The sequence below is a fragment of the Haliotis cracherodii genome, unplaced genomic scaffold, assembly GCF_022045235.1.
Source record: "Haliotis cracherodii isolate W230 unplaced genomic scaffold, xgHalCrac1.p SCAF_5, whole genome shotgun sequence".
NCBI classification, from domain to species: Eukaryota; Metazoa; Mollusca; class Gastropoda; order Lepetellida; family Haliotidae; genus Haliotis; species Haliotis cracherodii.
The window spans coordinates 60,094,956-60,117,904 of record NW_027266308.1 but is presented as its reverse complement, the minus strand read 5'-3'; the positions used below and the strand labels follow the sequence as shown (position 1 = coordinate 60,117,904).

At 43.5% G+C, this 22,949-nt stretch overlaps 1 protein-coding gene across 1 annotated transcript; it reads right to left on the bottom strand.

The window, feature by feature from the left end:
• Nucleotides 1-16,580: 16,580 nt before the first annotated feature.
• On the bottom strand, nucleotides 16,581-17,441 carry LOC139443801 (uncharacterized). The gene has a single exon (XM_071224716.1). It carries the CDS (start codon nucleotides 17,439-17,441, stop codon nucleotides 16,581-16,583), a length of 861 nt encoding a protein of 286 aa, XP_071080817.1.
• Between the last annotated feature and the right edge of the window lie 5,508 nt (nucleotides 17,442-22,949).

The window sequence follows — 22,949 nt, the reverse complement described above, 5'->3', positions numbered from 1 at the left end:
CTATCAAATGTTTTTTGAAAATACTGTCACCAGTAAACAACACGACTTTCTGTTTCCCACAATTTCCATGTAGATGTCATGAAATATTTTGTTTCAGTTTCAGCAAAATATTGTTATGAAAATAGTTTGAAATGTTTACCATTTCGACAGGCACGTGTTGACTGTATGTCGTTTGGAGCGATATTGTTATTTTGTTATTGTCTGGTTATTTGGCCTGGAATCATATGGTCCTATTGGCAATTATCAAATAAATGTCAAGAATAAATTAATGTCTATTTCTTTTAAACCGTTGTTTTTGGCTTGACGTTCCATTTCCATGTTCTTTCGGTTGACCAGTGGTCTAAGAAGATGCATTTCGCTGTGCAGAGTTGCGCCCCTTAGCCATGTGAGGATCAGCTTAACGTATGATCGAATCCCAGACGCGCTCAGACTACGGTCCGTGGTTTGGAGCACCATACCCGTGACGTTCACCGATTGTTGTGCCGGAGGTCGGTGTAAACGTGTATTCCTTCTCGCATTAAGCGGACAGACCTTGAAATAGTGTTCGATGTGAAGTTGAAGTAACTCACTCACGCCATTGTGAACATGTCCAGGATGAAGTACGTCAGTGGGTGAGGTTGGTTTAACTCCACTTTAAAAGTATTATGGTCATGTCAGCTTAATGTAGGGAAGAGCTCAAAGGGGTGCAAGTTTTAAGTGTTCACCTGTTAAGTAGTAGTGGTAGTGGTAGTAGCAGCCGTGGCTGTTGAAGTAGCAGTAGTAGAAGTGATAGTAGTGGTGGTAGTAGTAGCAGTAGCTGTAGTGGTAGTTTAAGTATTAGTGGTGGTGGTAGTAGTAGTAGTAGTACATGTAGTAGTAGTAGTAGCAGTGTCGGTGGTGGTGGTAGTAGTAGTAGTGGTGGTGGTGGTGATGGCAGTGATAAAAATAATAATAATAAAAGCAGTAGTAGTAGTAGTAGTAGTAGCAGCAATAGTGGCAGTAGATATAGTAGCAGTTGTAGTAGCAGCAATAGAAGTAGTAGTAGTAGTAGCGGTGGTGGTGGTGGTGGTGGCGGCAGTGGTGGTAATAGAAGTATTTGTAGTACCAGTAGCAGCAGTAGTAGTTGTAGTAGTAGCAGCAATAGTAGCAGAAGTAGTAGTAGTAGCAGTAGTAGTAGCAGTAGTAGTAGTAGCAGCAATAGTAGCAGTAGATATAGTAGTAGTAGTAGTAGCAGCAATAGTAGCAGAAGTAGTAGTAGTAGCAGCAATAGTAGCAGTAGTAGTAGCAGTAGTAGTAGTAGTAGTAGCAGCAATAGTAGCAGTAGATATAGTAGTAGTAGTAGTAGTAGCAGCAATAGTAGCAGTAATAGTAGCAGTAGTAGGAGTAGTAGTAGTAGTGGTAGCAGTAGTTATAGTAGTAGTAACTGTAGTAGTAGTAGTTGCAGCAATAGTAAACACTAGCAGCAGGAGTAGCAGCAGGAGTAGTAGTAGTAGTAGTAGTAGTAGTAGTAGTAGTAGTAGTAGTAGTAGTAGTAGTGGTGGTGGTGTTGGTGGTGGTAATTGAAGTATTTGTAGTACCAGTAGTAGTAGTAGTAGGAGTAGTAGTAGTAGTAGTAGTAGTAGTAGTAGTAGTAGTAGTAGTTGTAGTGGTACAATAGTCGTATAGCGCTGGAGTTTCCAACTTTCTCCCATTGTGTTTCATTCGTGGCCATGTTTAGAAGCCTGGTTCACATACAACTTTTGCCAGTTGCCAGGGAGCTAAGGCATACAGTACACGGATGACGAAAACTTTGCGACATGCCTACATCAAAAATATCGTTTTCGGCATAAAATTCATTGAGCATTACGTTTTAACGCCTATCTATAACGCTATAGTAGTAGCAGCAATGACACCATAGTACATAATTTTAAAAGAATATACAGGACAATGGACATATTTAGCTGATAATGTTTCAACGGAATCGACTAAAGACATAACAATATGACCGAGGGCCACATACCTCTATGTTTATGACAACCTGTCAATCATTTTTTTTCTCTGCGCAACTGGCATAGTTTACCGGGCTGATATGTTCAGGCATTGCCCATAGAGAACGCAATACACGTGTCAAGGAAAACTGTGTAATCCACAGATGCTTATTACATGTATATAGCTGTCACTCTCATGGCGGAAGTGGGCGACTTATCTGGACGACAGATACGTATCAAGTAGCTTAGGTTGAGGAGGGCTCGCTTAGTGCACTATTTACCTTTGGCACTACGGGGTTGAATGCAAGTAGGGGTTTAGCATATATTTCGAAAACAAACATGTTTATTAATTACACATTTGCTCTCATCACAAGTATTTGAATTCACTGAGTTAGACTTTTACACAATTTAGTTAGTGAGTTGGGATTTACGTCGCTTTAAGCTTTATTAATTTGTTTGTTTGTTTGTTTGTTTGTTTAACGTCGCACACGGCAATATTCCAGCTGTATAACGACGGTCTGGAAATAACCAAGTCTGGACCAAAAATCCAGTGATTGATATTGTGAGCAGCGATCCACGCCGTCGGGGTACGATGACACGCAATCGACCAAGTATCCGATCCCGTTTGTCGCCTCTTACGAAAAGCATAGTCGCCTTTTACAGCATGGGTTGCAGAGGACCTATTCTACCCGGATCTTCACGGGTCGACGCGTTTAAGTTGAAAATGCGTCTGGTGACACTATTTAAGTTAAGACATTCGTCTCAAGGTCCACTTGCCACAACGACATTAGCGTAGAGACTGTTTAAAGTTAAAATATTAATATATTGGAATTAGGATAATCTGAAGGGTTAGATACTGTCTCTTTAAATTCAGATCGTTTATGCCGATACTTAAGTTAAGATTTGAAGACACCTTCATAGATGGATGGGATAAGATAGCTTTGTGCAGCTGTGCCCAGGGCTACATTTTAAACACATGAATCATAATATTACGATTTGTGGTAAAAATTCAAAAGAAACAATATTTTTTGTTTCCGCATTCCTCTCGGTGGCAAGGAATCTGGTATCCAGGTGTTGCCATTACGTGGTAACACAGCCATAAATTAGGCGAAGATGGATGGGAATTTGTTTGTTGTTTAATGCCGCACTCAGCAATATTCCAGCCATATGAAAGCGGTCTGTAAATAATTGACCAAGGAACAAACAATCCAATGATGAGTGAGTGAGTGAGTTGGGTTTGACGCCGCTTTTAACAGTATTCCTGTTATATCGCGGCGTGTCAGTTTTATGTGGGAGGAAAGCCCGGAGTGATGCAGGTCTCAGTCGTTTATCCCTTCTGTGAAACCCATGAGCACGGGTATGGTGCTGACAAACCTAGAAACATAATCGGGACGAACCCACAGTCATAGGTTTCTGGCGTGCCCAAGGGACGCAACTCTGCACAGTGAATCCCCGCGCCTCAGACGACGGGGCCACCCGTGACCCCCGTACGTCATGTAGATGGATCTACGCAGCCGGGAGACGACTCACTCACGTTTTATTACATAGATGTCATAATGTCGTAAATGTCATTCTATAATGCACCATGTACGTTTACTGTGTGTTGTTTGATGTCGAGGCGGTAATAAAATCAAGTCGGATGTCTCGAACATCGGATAAGTCGAACTATATTTGGTCCGATGGAGTTCGAGACGACGTGAGTGTATGTTACTATCACTACAGTTAATGTGGACCCTTGTCTCAGATAGTATATGACACACGCATGACACATGACCGCCACACACACACACCCCACTACCCCCCCCCCCCCCCCCCCCCCGGATCCAATCCTCATACAAGATAAACATACTGATTTAGTCGATTTAGACATTACCCGAGCACCGATATAGGTTCAACTTAACGGCCAAAGGCTAACAATGGCCGACGATAACTATAAAACGTTTAACGGCTTTGCTCTTCGCGTCACTACAATGGCGCTGAACAATCTTCTAACAATAGAATCTTCGGGTCACCGTAATCTCGCCTTGTTTTGATAAAATCACAAACGGTGTCGAAAAGTCACTCAGTGCGCTGTTGGTTCCACTAGCTACTAGTACAGTTTACGAAACATTATACCAGTCACTCCAACCGGATGAACCCATCAAGTGCATATACTCCCCGTTATAACGCCATGACAACTCTTCACATGAGGGTTACCAGTGCACACACGTGTTCATGTCTGCTTCACACACAACATCCAAAGTGGTTTCGATTGCAACTATTACCCTCCGAGATAGCCCAGATCGGACCGTGAAAGTATTTAAAACTAAATTCCCACTGACACATGCCAGTTTTCAACAGTGCTGTCAAATTGCGCGATGAAAACATACCCAACGATATCTGATTGGCTGCTGGGGGTGAAGGGTGTGTTCGATTAGACCACAAAGATGACCCTATGACCCTAAACTTGTGTGAACGGGTACATATCTATATTCCAATTACTAAAACCTATCAGTCATCATGGGGACGTACTCTGTCAAAATGAGTAAAACTAAACTTCAAAAGAAAACTGAACACATGTTTAAGCACTCGAATTATCTAACTGTTTCATATGTAAACATGGTAACATATCTCCAGGAAGCATGCGCTTTATTATCAAATAAAATGCAGGGGTTGACGACAGCCCGCGATGGATGCTATTCATAAGTATCACACTTCACACAGTATGACTCTTGTTCATCAAAATCGAAAGAAGATGAAGACAGATTACTATATATGCCCCGATAACTGGAGCCGCTTCCGTGCGGTGTGGTCTGCATGTCACATAGATATAGAGATGTGTTTTATTAAGGCGTTGTGGAATCAGTTTTTGCGGAATGGCAAATATAACAAGCATTTAGTTTGAAACATGTGTGGCGATACAAATATATACCTGTGAATATCTCAAGTTTATGTTGTAGTATGCCACCTGTATAATGATGGTTTAATCAACTGCAGACATAGTATTATCATTTATGAGTGTCATGCCATCAAGAACTTAAGGGCCACCCGATTCTTTCCTATTACTACAGTTAATCTGTCGTGCCATCAAGACGTTAAGGACCACCCGATTCTTTCCTATTGCTACAGTTAATCTGTCATGCCATCAAGACGTTAAGGACCACCCGATTCTTTCCTATTGCTACAGTTAATCTGTCATGTCATCAAGAAGTGAAGGACCACCCGATTCTTTCCTATTACTACAGTTAATCTGTCATGCCATCAAGACGTTAAGGACCACCTGATTCTTTCCTATTGCTACAGTTAATCTGTCATGCCATCAAGACGTTAAGGACCACCCGATTCTTTCCTATTGCTACAGTTAATCTGTCATGCCATCAAGACGTTAAGGGCCACCAGATTCTTTCCTGTTACTACAGTTAATCTGTCATGTCATCAAGACGTTAAGGACCACCCGATTCTTTCCTATTGCTACAGTTAATCTGTCATGCCATCAAGACGTTAAGGACCACCCGATTCTTTCCTATTGCTACAGTTAATCTGTCATGCCATCAAGACGTTAAGGGCCACCAGATTCTTTCCTGTTACTACAGTTAATCTGTCATGTCATCAAGACGTTAAGGACCACCCGATTCTTTCCTATTGCTACAGTTAATCTGTCATGCCATCAAGACGTTAAGGGCCACCCGATTCTTTCCTATTGCTACAGTTAATCTGTCATGCCATCAAGAAGTTAAGGGCCACCCGATTCTTTCCTATTGCTACAGTTAATCTGTCATGCCATCAAGACGTTAAGGGCCACCCGATTCTTTCCTGTTACTACAGTTAATCTGTCATGTCATCAAGACGTTAAAGACCACCCGATTCTTTCTTATTGCTACAGTTAATCTGTCATGCCATCAAGACGTTAAGGGCCACCCGATTCTTTCCTGTTACTACAGTTAATCTGTCGTGCAATCAAGACGTTAAGGACCATCCGATTCTTTCCTATTACTACAGTTAATCTGTCATGTCATCAAGAAGTTAAGGGCCACCCGATTCTTTCCTATTGCTACAGTTAATCTGTCATGTCATCAAGAAGTTAAGGACCACCCGATTCTTTCCTATTACTACAGTTAATCTGTCGTGCAATCAAGACGTTAAGGACCACCCGATTCTTTCCTATTACTACAGTTAATCTGTCGTGCAATCAAGACGTTAAGGACCACCCGATTCTTTCCTATTACTACAGTTAATCTGTCGTGCAATCAAGACGTTAAGGACCACCCGATTCTTTCCTATTGCTACAGTTAATCTGTCGTGCAATCAAGACGTTAAGGACCACCCGATTCTTTCCTATTACTACAGTTAATCTGTCATGCCATCAAGACGTTAAGGGCCACCCGATTCTTTCCTATTGCTACAGTTAATCTGTCATGCCATCAAGAAGTTAAGGGCCACCCGTTTCTTTCCTATTGCTACAGTTAATCTGTCATGTCATCAAGAAGTTAGGGACCACCGGATTCTTTCCTATTGCTACAGTTAATCTGTCATGTCATCAAGAAGTTAGGGACCACCCGATTCTTTCCTATTGCTACAGTTAATCTGTCATACCATCAAGACGTTAAGGACCATCCGATTCTTTCCTATTGCTACAGTTAATCTGTCATGCCATCAAGACGTTAAGGACCACCCGATTCTTTCCTATTACTACAGTTAATCTGTCATGCCATCAAGACGTTAAGGGCCACCCGATTCTTTCCTATTGCTACAGTTAATCTGTCATGCGAAAGAATCGGGTGGTCTTTAACTTATTCGCGGTAGGGGGGCACGGGTGGCCCAACCGTCTACGACGCCGCAGAGTTGCGTCCCTTGGGTATGCCAGAAACCTATGATGGTGGGTTCGAATCCCGGTTCGCCTGATTATGTTTCTAGGTTTGTCAGCATCATACCCATGCTCGTGGGTTTCACCGAAGTGGTAAACGCATGAGACCTGCATCACTTCGGGCTTTCCTCCAACATTAAGTAAGGATAAGAATTTATGGATGAACAACTTATTACAATTAAGAGCGACGTTTCGGTGTAGGTTCTAACACCGTTTTCAAGCAAGTGATATACAAGTAGGAGGCAATGTTTTTACAGTATATCGTCAAGTCGAAGACCCAGGTTCGATCCCCGACATGGGTACAATGTTTGAAGCCAATTTCTGGTGTCCTCCACCGTGATATTGCTGGAATATTGCTAAAAGCGGCGCAAAACCATATTCAATAAATCACTCACTTATACAGTAGATATTGTTATACTGGAGTAGAGAAGCCTGTTATGTACACACAAGGGTAGTGATGACAATCATCGGTGAAGTCAGTGACATAAACAAAGGATGAAGCCAATAATAGAAACAGTGGGATTATTGCTGATTGGGGTCTTTGATGAGTTGATGGTACACCGGGGGGATGTAATAGCCTTGGTCACGGTTGATTGACGGCCAAGTCACTCACCATGACCACCCGATTCTCTAAAGTCACATATGAGTACTCGAGACCAATTCTACCCTGGAATCCCAAGGGGGTTATCAAAGCAGTAGACGTTCTACTCCAGTAGACTGATTGAATTAGTAGAAGCAGCAGCAGAATCAATAGCTTCCCCAACATTTGTTGACTTTTAATCACCTCAAAACCAAACAAAAACTTAATTCAAACATTTCGTCCTTGCAGTTTGTAAACGTCAACAATCAATATAATCCACGGTTATGTAATCGATTAATTTCATACGTCATAAATACATATTTAAGTACCAAAAATAGAAGCACGTTGATACCCTTTGTACCATGTCTAGTTTATTCCACGCACACATCAACACCCATTGTGTTCTCCAGCTGATTGACAACCAGTGCTCGATGTATATTTCCTTGTATGTTTCTTATGAACACACTTCATCTACAGAACCCTTTGAAGTGATCGGTGTGGCAATGTGAGGTCAAGCCGACATTTTCTCACTTTTAAGGCGAATCACACTTCCTAGAAACAAACAGCGCGAGTTTTCAGGGCCGTGAGTGTTTTTGTCCTATTCGCTACCTGAAACAACAAGGGGGGTGGCTAGGACAGGCCTCGGCAAATTACCATCATATGTGAAGGAAGTGTGTGTTTACTTGCTTCCCGCAGAATGAGGTCTAACGAAACACCGCAATGTCAAGAAAAAAACCATACCAAACACAAAAGCATAAAACATCTAACACTATTTACAATACAGGTCCTTGATACAAAACATGCTTGTGTTTCCTAGCAACCTTTTTGAGCCGAAGATCCCAATATCATGATTATAATAAACAGTCCACAGTGAGCGTGGTTATAATCATATCGAAGGCGGGTGTGGGGTATTTTACTGGCGCTTTAATTGATCCTGGAATTTTGTATGTTATCTCCAGCCAATGAAAACATATTGTTTTCTGGTATCCTGCTTGTCATTGAGTGCTATCGAGAGACTGAAGAGGCAATTTAACTGTTTTCATCTTTCTGAATCTTATCAGTAGTCTGACCACGATGTCTGAGGTCAATATGACCGTTATCGTAACACATCCTTGTGTGTTTTTGTTAATAACATTTCCGTCCTTATCAACTCTTGATTTATTGATGAATTTTTATTTCTATTATTTTTTGTCCTTGCTTTTAGTCTTGAAATCCTTATTTATTGACCTCATTTTTCTATACTATACTACTCAAACAAATGAAGATCCACCTGGTTATTTCAATAATACTATTATGTCGCCATGACATATTAACTATATTAATATGAAAGAATTGGGTGATCCTTCATATTATTTTAGTAGTGTATTTAATGTTAGAGATGTTTGTTGACAAACTGGAAAAAAAGTGTTTACCTTCATAACCAATGTTATTTCAGAAAATCAAAATACAACAAACTACGGTTATAACGAACACGCTTATAACGAACTGACGGATATAACGAAATATGTTTTTGGTCCCGGCCATTTGCTGGATATATGCTGTATGTATGCTTATAACGAACTACGGTTAGAACGAACTGAAATTAGCCGCCGCTTTGAGTTCGTTTTAACCGTAGTTTACTGTAGTAGAGAATATTCTGGAAACGTTATTGTCCGACTTGTAAAAACGAACATATACCAATTAAAATGTCTAAAACCCTGCTCACCCTAAAGGCTGTCCCTACTTCTTGTTTGTTTCCCATGTCCCGCTCGCCTGAATGTTTTATTCCGACGTGAAATAATGAATAATTTTCTTATTTCAATTTTTCCCGTCGCTTAGAAGATTTATGCCCCGATGTGATAAACAAAATGCCCCTACAAATGCACACTAACAAAAACAGGTCAGTTCATCTTTCTTCAGCTATATTTATTAAACATTCGCATCCAAAGCAAGCTACTCGATCTACGTCTAAATTAATTTAAGGACAGTTACAAAGTGTTCTAAACTGAAGTTACACTATTGGTGAAAAACATTTGTTAATTTTTTAAGTTTTATTTAAATTGCGACTGCCCGCTCTCTTGCTGATTGAGACTGGAAATGAGACACACATAAAAAATATGGATGGCCTAAGATTAACATGAACCAGATAGACAGCGCCACAGTGTTAACCAATGTGCGAGGAAAGTACACGCCGGTTTAGAAAACTTCCTTGTTGCTTTATATAACGGAATGTTTTCCCAGCAACAAGAATACCCAAACTTCGCGTTATCATGACGTATCTTCACTCTTTCATATGAAAGTATGAGTAAAGAGGAAGTCCTAAGTTGGATAACTTGTTCCCAATCCATTTCAATCTGAATAAAATATGTTTAAACTAAGTAAGCACGAAACTCCATAGAAGATTGACGCGGTTGGTTATACAGTGTAAGGGAAGTAACTCTAGCTGGTTGATACCATGTTTCGCATGGCATTCTCCGCTGGTGCTTCCAAAGATGTCAGGACAGACTATGTTGTGCGTTTTCAAATACCAGGAATTATACAGGCTGACAAGGTCATATTATAACCTACTGACTTATGACAACAGTCGGGACAATCAACTTCGAAAAGAAAAGTTAACTTCTAGCGTGCAAAATCCCGGGGTAGCAGCACACGAGGGCCTGTCTCCTGCTTATCAGCAATTGGTGAATTCTCTTTACACAACGTTGCTAGGTAGAATACCTTTATCGATTTATGCAGCTAAACGGGTAGATGGTTTGGGGCATAAGCTTTGTAAATCCGGACGTGCACCATTATTTTCGCAACTTTGTAAGTTTGCTTATTTTCATCTTTTATCTAATAATAAACAAAATGCTGGATAAGAAAGGTGAGGTCAATACTTAATAAGTGTGGTCTGTCCTATGATTTTGTTCTTTCGTTTAATGGAAGTTGTAAAACGTCTAAGGCCCGCTGCACTGGGGACAGTCTTGACAAGAAGTGATGAAAGTAAACTCAACCTCACTCACTCAGCTTAGGTTCATGGGATTAAAGCCATGCACCCCCTCCTTGGTCTAGTGCTAGAGCGTCTGCCTGGAGAGCGGAAGGTCCGGGGTTCGGTCCCAGGCCGCGTCATACCAAAAGACGTTTAAGAGATGGTACTTGTTGTTACCCTGTCTTGCGCTCGGCATTAAGGGGCTAAAACAATGACTTGTCGGCTCGGAGTCAGTATACTGTGTCTGAGTGGGGCATTGATGTTAAACTGAGGCATGGTATCTCAGTGGGCTAGCACTTTAAATCGGCATCAGTCCGGACTAGTACAAGCAGCCACACAAACACACACACGTACATGCACATCGCTATATAAGTGCAATAATCTTGGACGCGAAGTTAATCCCATTTCACCTCACCTCATTAAACCCATTCGCTTTAAGTCCATGGCAGCTAACCCAAGTCGTTAACTCACCTACAGTCCCTGACATAAAATCCAACTCACTCACCTTAAGGCCATGGCGTTGAACCCGTGTCTCACTCAACCATAGTCTTGACATCAAATCAAGCTCACTCATTTAGCGCCCTTTACATTAAACCCAACTCACCCACCTGAAGTCCTGAAGTGGGGGAAGCTTCTCCTTTCAAAAAATTTAAAAAAATATGTTTTGAAGCAGTGATTGAAACATGTCTGCCTCTTGGCAAAAAGGTGCTGGTCAGAGTTGCCCCCCTTGGACAATGCTCGTGTTATAGCCCCGAGTATTTCTCCCATGGGAGAAAAATATTGCTTCTGAAATATGCTTCTTTGCTTGTGAGAGATTACAAAATGCTACCTTCTAGTCAGATGTTCAAGACAACTCTATGGCAAGAATATTAGCGATTGTAGTTTACCCAGCATTTTTTGTTAATGAACCTTCCCATTTCCTCAGGAAAACTGTCTGTCCCAGAAATGACCACAATCAATTAGTCCGGAGGAAGTGTCATTCAACTGTTATGTCCAGATGCTAAGTTTCCGTTTAATGAATCTTCCTTATCTTGACAAAAAACAATTATCATCACCTCTTGGCATTTCCTGTTTAATTATGCCTTAATTGACACTTTCCCAGGACCATAGAAATTATAGGTCAAATGACAAAACTGTAGTCTGTATTTTGCTTCATATAAGACAAGACAAGACAAGACAATAAACATCAGTGAATCGCAATACTAGTCATGGATCCTGGAAAGAAATCTGTATATAACAGCGACCATCGAAAGGATGGCAGGCAAGAGAGATTCCACCTGGACCTTCAGTGTGGTGGGGATGTAAAGGACCGGAAGGTGTACAGAGTAAAAGAAATTATTACAGGCAATATGCAGAGTCTTAGAGTGAACAACGCAGAAGTCGTGGAAAGGATACTGGACTTTTACATAAAGGCGCACACGAAGGATGCAGATGAAGCTATGGAAGATGCACCTGGATGTCAACCAAACTACAGCACCACCGACAGGGGGGATGTCAACAGCACCACCGACAGGGGTATGTCAACCAACTACAGCATTACCGACAGGGGGATGTCAAACAAAATACAGCACCACCGACAGGGGGATGTCAACAAACTACAGCACCACCGACAGGGGGATGTCAACCAAACTACAGCACCACCGACAGGGGGATGTCAACCAAACTACAGTACCACCGACAGAGGGATGTCAACAAACTACAGCACCACCAACAGGGGAGATGTCAACAAACTACAGCACCACCGACAGGGGAGATGTCAACAAACTACAGCACCATCGACAGGGGGGATGTCAACAAACTACAGCACCACCGACAGGGGGATGTCAACAAACTACAGCACCACCGACAGGGGGATGTCACCCAAACTATAGCATCACCGACAGGGGGATGTCAACCAACTACAGCACCACCGACAGGGGGATGTCAACCAAACTACAGCACCATCGACAGGGGGATGTCAACCAACTACAGTACCACTGACAGGGCGATATCAACCAACTACAGCATCACCGACAGGGGGGTGTCAACCAAACTACAGCACCACTGACAGGGGGGTGTCAACCAACTACAGCACCACCGACAGGGTGGTGTCAACAGCACCACCGACAGGGGGTGTCAACCAAACTACAGCACCACCGACAGGGGGATGTCAACATCACCACCGACAGGGGGGTGTCAACAAACTACAGCACCATCGACAGGGGGGTGTCAACCAACTACAGTACCACCGACAGGGCGATATCAACCAACTACAGCACCACCGACAGGGGGGTGTCAACCAACTACAGCACCACCGACAGGGTGGTGTCAACAGCACCACCGACAGGGGGGTGTCAACCAACTACAGCACCACCGACAGGGGGATGTCAACAGCACCATCGACAGGGGGATGTCAACAAACTACAGCACCATCGACAGGGGGATGTCAACCAACTACAGTACCACTGACAGGGCGATATCAACCAACTACAGCACCACCGACAGGGGGGTGTCAACTAAACTACAGCACCACCGACAGGGGGATGTCAACAGCACCACCGACAGGGGGTTGTCAACCAACTACAGCACCACCGACAGGGTGGTGTCAACAGCACCACCGACAGGGGGGTGTCAACCAACTACAGCACCACCGACAGGGGGATGTCAACAGCACCACTGACAGGGGGTTGTCAACCAACTACAGCACCACCGACAGGGTGGTGTCAACAGCACCACCGACAGGGGGGTGTCAACCAACTACAGCACCACCGACAGGGGGATGTCAACAGCACCACCAACAGGGGGATGTCAACAAACTACAGCACCATCGACAGGGGGGTGTCAACCAACTACAGTACCACTGACAGGGCGATATCAACCAACTACAGCACCACCGACAGAGGGGTGTCAACCAAACTACAGCACCACCGACAGGGGGGTGTCAACAGCACCACCGACAGGGGTGTGTCAACCAACTACAGCACCACCGACAGGGGGATGTCAACAAACTACAGCACCATCGACAGGGGGATGTCAACCAACTACAGTACCACTGACAGGGCGATATCAACCAACTACAGCACCACCGACAGGGGGGTGTCAACCAAACTACAGCACCACCGACAGGGGGGTGTCAACAGCACAACCGACAGGGGTGTGTCAACCAACTACAGCACCACCGACAGGGGGATGTCAACAGCACCACCGACTCCCCCCTGTCAACAAACTACAGAACCATCGACAGGGGGGTGTCAACCAACTGCAGTACCACTGACAGGGCGAAATCAACAAACTACAGGACCACCGACGGGGGGGGGGGGGTCGGTGTCAGCCAGTGCATATTTATGTCAGCAGTACAGTCCGTGGATACACTTGCAAATATGACTGCTGACCATGTACGAACCTGCAGAAATGCAAACTTAAAAAGTAGTACCGTGGACATGCAGCGGTTTTAGATGTATACATCCTATGAGACCTACAACACATCTCTCGACCCATGGGCTCGGCACATACCTCCCAAATCAAAAGTTTCTCGTCAAATATAGAATGGCACACGGATACTTCTGTAGTGGAATGCTCCATGTGCATGTCCGAAGCTGCCAAAGCTGGACAAATATCTCTTGGGTATATGCGAGAAAATATACAAGGTGATGAAACTGTCTATAACAACTGTGTGGCAGCGGAATATCAAGACAGCTGTGGCAATGCTTTGAGAGAAGAGATCGGTTTTACATTCATGTCAGATCAGGATGTTGAGGCAGGAATTGACATCATGACTGACTCTTGACATGGATGGCGTAAGAAACCTCAGCACACTGGTGTTGTGTGTATGGGAATTAACAGCCACTAAGATGTGACCAACGTATTTGAGACCAAGGAAGAGAATTCAGAGTCACAGCGCCATGAACGACTGGGTACAGAGAGGATCTATACTATCTGGAGACGCACCCGATGGACCTGTATCTGTGAGAGTGTATGCCCATGACAGAACCATGTCTATTACCAAGAACGTTCGGACACACCAGCATCTCACTCTCAACCAGAATGACACCTCGCATGCCTTGAAGGCTGTGGAAAGAGAGCTGAAGGAACTTTCCATTGGATCTCAGCACAGACCTGGTGTCACGTGGCATGAGTGACAAAATTTCTTCAATTAGAACAAACATTAATTATGCTTTGGGGATCTCAGAGGGGGGTGAAATCAAATTTAAATCTTCCGTAGTTAATATTGTGAATCATTACAAAAATCAGCATGCCAGGTGCAGTCCTACTTCCCGACGTAGAAGAGTTATGAACCATCAAAGATTATCATAACTGATCCGAAAGCAGAAAAAATTTGGTAGCTATTGCACTTCAAAACTGTCTTATTTATAAACACCCAAAAGATTTTCTTTCAGTCATGGACACTGCCAGTGTAGAATCTTTCAACAATGTAATGAATGTATTTCACCATAAACGTGTATCATTTGGCAAACCAGAATATCTGAGGAGAAGTCATTTGGCCGTTTTACACTGGAATGAGAATGTAGATAGAGATTCCAGCATTCCACCAGTGAATGGGTGCCACCTGTTCGAAGACTGTTCCCTGAATTGTGTGGTCACAGGAACGCACGGGAAAGAAAAGATTGGTCAAACCCATAATTATCAAAATGCTATTTGGAGTCAGTTTATGAGCAAGCTTTATCCATCATGGTAGTTATTCACCCAAAGAACTCTTTTATTGGTTTCAGTCAATAGGTATGCAAAATAATTACTAATTAGTTTGTACATTTTGTTTCACTGCTATAATTCAAACAGTTTTGTCACATAATGGTCAATAGTAGGGATGGACACATACTGTGACGTCATGATATTTTGTGTAAACAATTCAGTTCCATGCATGGCTACAATTGTCTTTCATTTACATAATATGGTGTAGTTTGTTGACACTCTAAGTTCTGATAACATGGACTGATTACGAATCAGTTAACAAATATGTCCCACTGCTGTGTGTACTACGTGAGTATTTACAATATACATTGAGAAGATACCATTGTGTGAGTGAGTGAGTGAGTGAGTTGGGTTTAACGCCGCTTTTAACAGAATTCCAGTTATATCGCGGCGTGTCAGCTTAATGTGGGAGGAAAGCCCGAAGTGATGCAGGGCTCAGACGTTTACCACTTCGGTGAAACCCACGAGCACGGGTATGGTGCTGACAAACCTTGAAACATAATCGGGGCGAACCGGGATTCGAACCCACAACCATAGGTTGACCAATCAGAATCGAGTAAATTCCAAATTCATGGTAGTATGAACATTAACATTTGAATATGATATCTGCTCGTGGTTGCAAAAGTTTCTAAATTCTGATCTTAAATTTGCCAGATAAAACTTAGAGCTAATCGAGGTGGATTTCGTCAAATTAAAAAAGAGATTAGCAACGGGTGATGAAACATAGGTCTACCAGTATGATCCCGAGTCAAAACGTCAATCCATGGAATGGCACCATTCCACTTTTCCGGCTACATAGAAATTCAAGTCTTCAAGATCAGTGAAGAAAGTTATGGCCACTGTATTCTGGGATGCAAAGGGTGTGATCCTTATTGATTACATAGAAAGTCAAAAGGACGATTACCAGTGCCTACTATGCTGATTTGCTTCATTGCCTGTGAGATTATATCAAAGAAAACCGGCGAGGAATGCTGACTGCTGGAGTTCTACTACTTCATGATATATAACGCCTCTTCTCAAACCACCTTGATTTCCACCTGTACCCGAAACTGAGCGAACACCTTCATGTAAAGCGCTGTGAATGACCTCAAAGCTGCCGAGAATGTGTTTTTCAGGGTGGCTTGAGAAAACTTCTTCCTGACTGGAATTGAAAAGCTTCACTATCGATATGAGAAGTGAATTGAAAAGCAGGGAGATTAAGTCGAAAAATAAAAACACTTTCACAATTGTTGTTAGGCTTAGAACTTTTTGACCAGCCCTGTAAACCATACTCACTCACTCACTCGCCTACCGTCCTTGAAAGTCAACCAATCTCACTGGATGGACTCAACGGGTGTAAATGTACAGACCGTCAATGCATATCAATACACAGAAGTTGACACAGTCAATTGCCGTTCACCATGGGCGATGGGCGGGTTTTCGGCGTGACGAGCGAATTCAAAAGGAAAGAAACCAAAATATCAACTCTCAGTCAATTTTACTGCCCACAACACTACACTTGGCACACACACACACACACACACACACACACACCATACGCGCGCGCACACGCGGTGCGCCTACTCATTCACTCACTCACTTGTGCTGCCTGGTGTGGAGGGGAGCGGAGTGGAATGGAGTGGAGCGGATTGGAGTGGAGCGGGGCGGGGCGGGGCGGGGCGGAGCGGAGCGGATTGGAGTGGAGTGGAGTGGGGCGGAGTGGAGCGGATTGGAGTGGAGTGGGGCGGAGTGGAGTGGAGTAGAGTGGGGCGGAGAGGAGCGGAGTGGAGTAGAGCGGGGCGGAGTGGAGCGGTGCGGAGTGGAGTGGAGAGGGGCGGAGTGGAGAGGAGCGGAGGGAAGCGGATTGGAGTGGGGCGGAGTGGAGTGGATCTGGGCGGAGTGGAGTGGAGCAGAGTGGAGTTGAGTGGAGTGGAGCGGAGCGGATTGGAGTGGAGTGGGGCGGAGTGGAGCGGAGTGGGGCGGAGCGGATTGGAGTGGAGTGGAGTGGGGCGGAGTGGAGCGGATTGGAGTGGAGTGGAGTGGGGCGGAGTGGAGCGGAGTAGAGTGGGGCGGAGAGGAGCGGAGCGGAGTGGAGAGGGGCGGAGTGGAGTGGGGCGGAGTGGAGTGGAGTGGGGTGGAGTTGATTGGGGCAGAGTCGAGTTGAGCGGAGTGGAGCGGAGAGGGGCGGAGTGGAGTGGAGAGGGGCGGAGTGGAGTGGAGCGGGGCGGAGTGGATTGGGGCAGAGTGGAGTTGAGCGGAGTGGATTGGAGAGGGGCGGAGTGGAGTGGAGAGGGGCGGAGTTGAGTGGAGTGGGGCGGAGCGGAGTGGGGTGGAGTGGAGCGGATCGGAGTGGAGTGGAGCAGAGCGGAGTTGAGCGGAGTGGAGTGGAGTGTGATGTGAAATGAAATGATGCTGTGTGGCAGGTTCAAGGACTCGGAACGCTTCAGCTGTCACCATTCCCCACCTACGACGTTCAGGGCAGGTTCCTTCAATCTAGACTCCGTCGTGCACACATTGTACCAGCGGCCCTTCTCCGAGCCAATGGCAACGCAGGTGACGTAAGACCAAGGTTGTCCCACCTCACTCTGACACCGGCAGGATACGATCACATCATAGCTGGCATTGCCTCGGAGTTTTACCCGCCAAGTGTCTGCGGGGGGGCTTTCCGCCGACATGTGTGAGCTCATCATCTCCCATCGCGTCTCTCCAGCAGCTGACGTGCGTCCCCCTGGCCGAGCGGCAATCAATACCACAACCTGTACCAACCCTGCATGACACATTGTTATATGAAAACTACAACTGTTATATCAAGGGTGTGGCATACCTGACGGGAAATGTGACTTCATATCCTCATCCGGACTAACATCTAGTTTCTGACTTGAACATACTTTGCAGATAAAAATAGTTGTTAAATTAGAGTTATGAAACATATTACAAAGGAGCCCAGATACTGCAGTAATCTAGACTTGCCAAATAGTATAGACTTGTATGGGCTGTATTGGATATATTTGTTTCAGGATCTGTATGACAGACTATTCCTCATCCTTAACGTCATCGATAATTTCCAGATCCTCCCTTTATTCAGAGACCATATAATAGATGGTCTCTGCTTTATTCCGTAAACGTAAAATATCAAATTAACATAATTAGTAAGAGGATCGTGTAAATGTGTGCTCTCACAGTCGGAATATTGCTGAGTGCGGCGTTAAACAACATTTAAACAAACATACATATTCAGCAACCCATGCTTGCCGTACGAAGCGACTATGCTTGTCGTAAGAGGCGACTAACGGGATCGGGTGGTCAGGCTCGCTGACTTGGATGATGCATGTCATCGTATCCCAATTGCATGGATCGATGCTCATGAATCACTGAAATGTCTGGTCCAGTCTCGGGTTTTTTTTACAGATAACCGTCATATAGCTGGAACATTGCTGAATGCGGCGTTAAATAACAAATAAACAAACAAACAAACATTCTAACATTGATACCTTAATAAAAGTACATTATACCCAAATGGTACACGGAGATAAACAAATATGAGCGACATTTGGAATATGGCTACCTTGCATATTGTTACAACACATACAAACATTTAAAACATAATTAATATGCAAAAGTGACATTCACAATATTATGTTTATCATAAACGATCAGTACGATCAAAAACCTCTCTTTGTTTTCATCAGACACCATAAAATACATCAATTTATTTTATGGACAGTGTTTTCTTTATGTCCTGTTTTGTAAAACTGGCCAATCAGCATTATGAGGTTGACATTTTGTGTCACTTCCTCCGTACTGCTTCCTCCTGTTATCGTAATTCCTGTCGTTAAAATACATCAGTTTCTATGGCAACCAAACTGAACCAATTTCGTGCATTGTGAAAATAAACAGTGCTATATATACACTCCGTGGGGATACACCGTAAGAATAGACCCGTGAAGATCCGGGGTAGAATAGATCTTCAGTTACCCATGGTTGTCATAAAAGGCGACTGTGCTTGTCGTAAAAGGCGACTAACGGGATCGGGTGGTCAGGCTCGCTGACTTGGTTGATGCAAGTCATCATGCCCCAATTGCGAAGATCGATGCTCATGATGTCAATCACTGGATTGTCTGGTCCAGACTCGATTATTTACAGACAGCTGTCGTATAGTTGAGTGCGGCGTTAAACAACAAATAAAGAAAGTACAAACGAATAGTTTTTAACGTCTTCACTAGACAACAATCAAACCAACAAGCAAACAAACAAACGAAAACATAAGTCTACTAAAGTCTGAGACGACAGTAATATTCAGAAAGGCGTGAGATATTTTCATGTGGACTACCATTTTCACCATTAAATATAAACGGCAACTCTTTAGCAGATCACTTTTGCTGGACTGGTGTGAACATACAACATAACATTCAAATAACCTTGTCCAGTATTTCCTCTATTTAGGGGCGGTCGTGTAGCCTAGTGGTTAAAGCGTTCGCTCGTCACGCCGTAGACCCAGGTTCGATTCCCGACATGGGTACAATGTGTGAAGCCCATTTCTGGTGTCCTCCGTCGTGATATTGCTGGAATATTGCTAAAAGCGGCGTAAAACCATACTCACTCACTCACTCACTCTATTTAAGTCGTGGGCGGGTGGGGTAGCCAATTGTTTATTCACAGACCGCCGTCATATTCTGAAATATTGCTTAGTGCGGCGTTATACAACAATCAATGTTTGAAATGGCAATATTTTCATAGTTTCTCTTGGCAAGTTTTAGATGAGCAATTTCTGTCTTGAATCAAACCTGCCACGATTGCAATTAGTCCGCCCCTAGTCTCCCTTTATATCATTGGTCACCAGTTGAGTTGTTGGTTCGTAGTCGACAGACACGAGAGAAATGTACAACAGGTACCTTTGTACACAAATGTGCCCCGGGTGCCCCTCTGTAGTTACAAATGTGCCCCAGGGTGACAAAACTAGTGGCGCTAGTCAGGAGTACATATACTCTAAGTTAAACACCACACTTGTGGCGTATTATGCGACAGGGATTACATGGCAACCAAACTGAACTGGTTTCGTACGTTGTGAAAATTAACAGTTCTATAGTACGGCATGGAAGGATTATTATTTGTACATTAAATTGTGTTTATTCTTCTGTTGATTGTTATTGTTTATATAGAGCATATAACATTCGTATGTAAAGTTTACTAGGAATAGTGAAATGTAGAATCTTGTTCCTCGTTTAACCTTATCAAAGAAGAAACATGTTGGAAAACAAATAATGGGAGTTTCCGAAATGCTAATACTAGTAACTAGTCCGTGTGTGCCTTACCATTATATTTATACTTTCGGGAATTAGTCTGTGTTGAGCTTAAGTAAAGCATCGTCTTCCCGAGGCAAGGGAGTTAACTGACTACAAAAGTCCAGTTTCCACGTTTGTTTTTCTCTATTTGTTGTATTTCTCACTCAGCAATATTCCAGCTATATGACGGCGGTCTGTAAATATTCGAGTCTGGACCAGACAAGTCAGTGATTGACATCGTGAACATCGATCCACGCAATTGTGATCGATTACATGCATCAACCAAGTCAGCGAGCCTGACCACCCGATCCCGTTAGTCGTCTCTACAGTCGCCTTTCAGTTTCCACGTGGAATCTGGACCTTAATTTATAGTCAGTTAACTCCCTTGCCTCAGGAAGATGGTAAAGCATTTAAAATCGCCTTATAGAGCAACTGTGTCAACTTGTTTGTTTTTTAAACGGGTGTCAGAATTCTTGTATTTCCAGAGCGAGAGCGAGGGTAACGTGAATACTTACACGAGTTTCATAAAGTCAATATGACATACATAGGAGTTGGAACATTTCCTTATTATCCCATATTTCTTAATTCCTTTCAGCTCCCCTTTAGATAAATGCACTGATAACGACCGCTGTCTTGAAAACCACAATTACCGAATGACGTCAACAATCAGCGGCTATGACGTCATTTCTAGTGTGACGTCATGCCGACCTTACGTCACAATAAGATTCGAATAAGAACAAGGCCGTCCTGATGACGTATAAACAATACGCAAGTGCACGTGAAGTGATATTTGCAATAGCACACATACGAGTTTTATGAAGTCGGTTATTTCTACCACTGTGAGTAATAAATGTTTTAGAATACTTTCTTGTACCACAATAGTTCCATGCTGCAGTCTCTAAAACAGAAGCTATGTATAGCTGCAGCAATGCACGCCTGGCAACGAATTAGTAAACATCTCTTTGTGTTATCCGTTGTAGCATCAATGAAATACAGGGAGATTTATGGGTCTTCTATTCACTATTTCGCTACACATGCTAATATCTTCATCAAACATTACACTAGTACCTTAATTAATCAAAACCGCGACCTGTGAAGATCCGGGTTAGGTCTTCAGCAACCCATGCTTGCCGTAAAAGGCGACTAATAAGATCGGGTGGTTAAGCTCGCTGACTTGGTTGATGCATGTCATCGTATCCCAATTGCGCAGATCGATGCTCTTGATGTCAATCACTGGATTGTCTGGTCCAAACTCGATAATTTACAGACAGATGGAATATCGCTGAGTGTGGCGTTAAACAACAAACATAGAAATCATGAAACCGCCTCCGTGATCTAGTGGTAGAGCGCACGCCCGGAGAACGGGGGTCGAACTCCGGCCGTGTCATACCAAAAGACGTTAAAAAATGGTACTTGTTGCCATTTCAACTGCTTGGCACCCGGCAATCATGGGCTAAAAAAGGACTGGTCGGCCCGGAGTCAACATATTGTGTCTGATTAGGGCATTCATGTTCAGATTCCCGACATGGGTACAATGTGTGAAGCCCATTTCTGGTGTCCCCCGCTGTGATATTGCTGGAATTATGCTAAAAGCGGCGTAAAACCATACTCACTCACTCACTCACTCACTCACTCACTCACTCACTCACTCACTCATTCATGTTCAACTGCGTCATGGTATCACAGTGAGCTCTATAAAATCGGCATCAGTCCGGAGCAGCCACACACACACACACATGTGTCTGCACGTCGCTATATAAGTGCAATAATCTTAAACGCAACGTTAAACCCCATTTCACCTCACCTTAATTCATCAAACAATTGCAAGTGATACTTGTATCAGACATATATCAGACAATTTAAGTGATACAGTCATGTGATACGAAAGAGGACTGAGGTACTAGGATCTGTACCGAAACGCCACATTGAAAGAATTAATAGAATCACACCCACGTCGTCCCTGTGCCAAATGCAATCTACATGCAGAGGTACAAAACACCACCCATGGTACTACCCTCTACGGGATACCCCGTATCCTGCCAGTCTTCTTCTGCGACTATGCTTGTCGTAAGAGGCGACTAACGGGATCGGGTGGTCAGGCTCGCTGACTTGGTTGATGCATGTGATCGTATCCCAATTGTGCGGATCGATGCTCATGATATCAATCACTGCGATTGTCAGGTCCACACTGGATTATTTACAGACCGCCGTCATATAGCTGGAATATTGCTGAGTGCGGCGTTAAACAACAAACAACAGTCTTCTTCTGGATGTATCAAAATTTAAGGTTCGGAAACCTATGTGATTGTATAGGTATTAGGGGCGGTTGAGATCGTTTGACGTTTCTATAAGAAGATATTGCACAATGAGCTCCCAGTTAATTATAAGTCATTAATCATATGTTCACTCCATGGCAAGTAACAGCTTTGATGACGTGTTTCTATTGGGATTCCTCTTAAAAGTCAAACGGAAAATTCACCTTGTTTTATTGCAACAAAAGCGTCATGCCATATGCATAACTTATCCCGTCAACTTAAATTTATAATCAAACTAGATATGTAATTGCTTAACAAGGTTGCTGATGGGGTACAAATAAAAACATGATCTATTTTGATAATCATCCTTGACATGTCCGGGAAATGAATGAAGGAATACAAAGATTTTTATTTAAAATTTATATCTG

Coding starts and splice junctions, on each gene's coding strand:
- LOC139443801 (XM_071224716.1), bottom strand. CDS start 17,441: ATGGTGACAGCTGAAGCGTTCCGAGTCCTTGAACCTGCCACACAGCAT.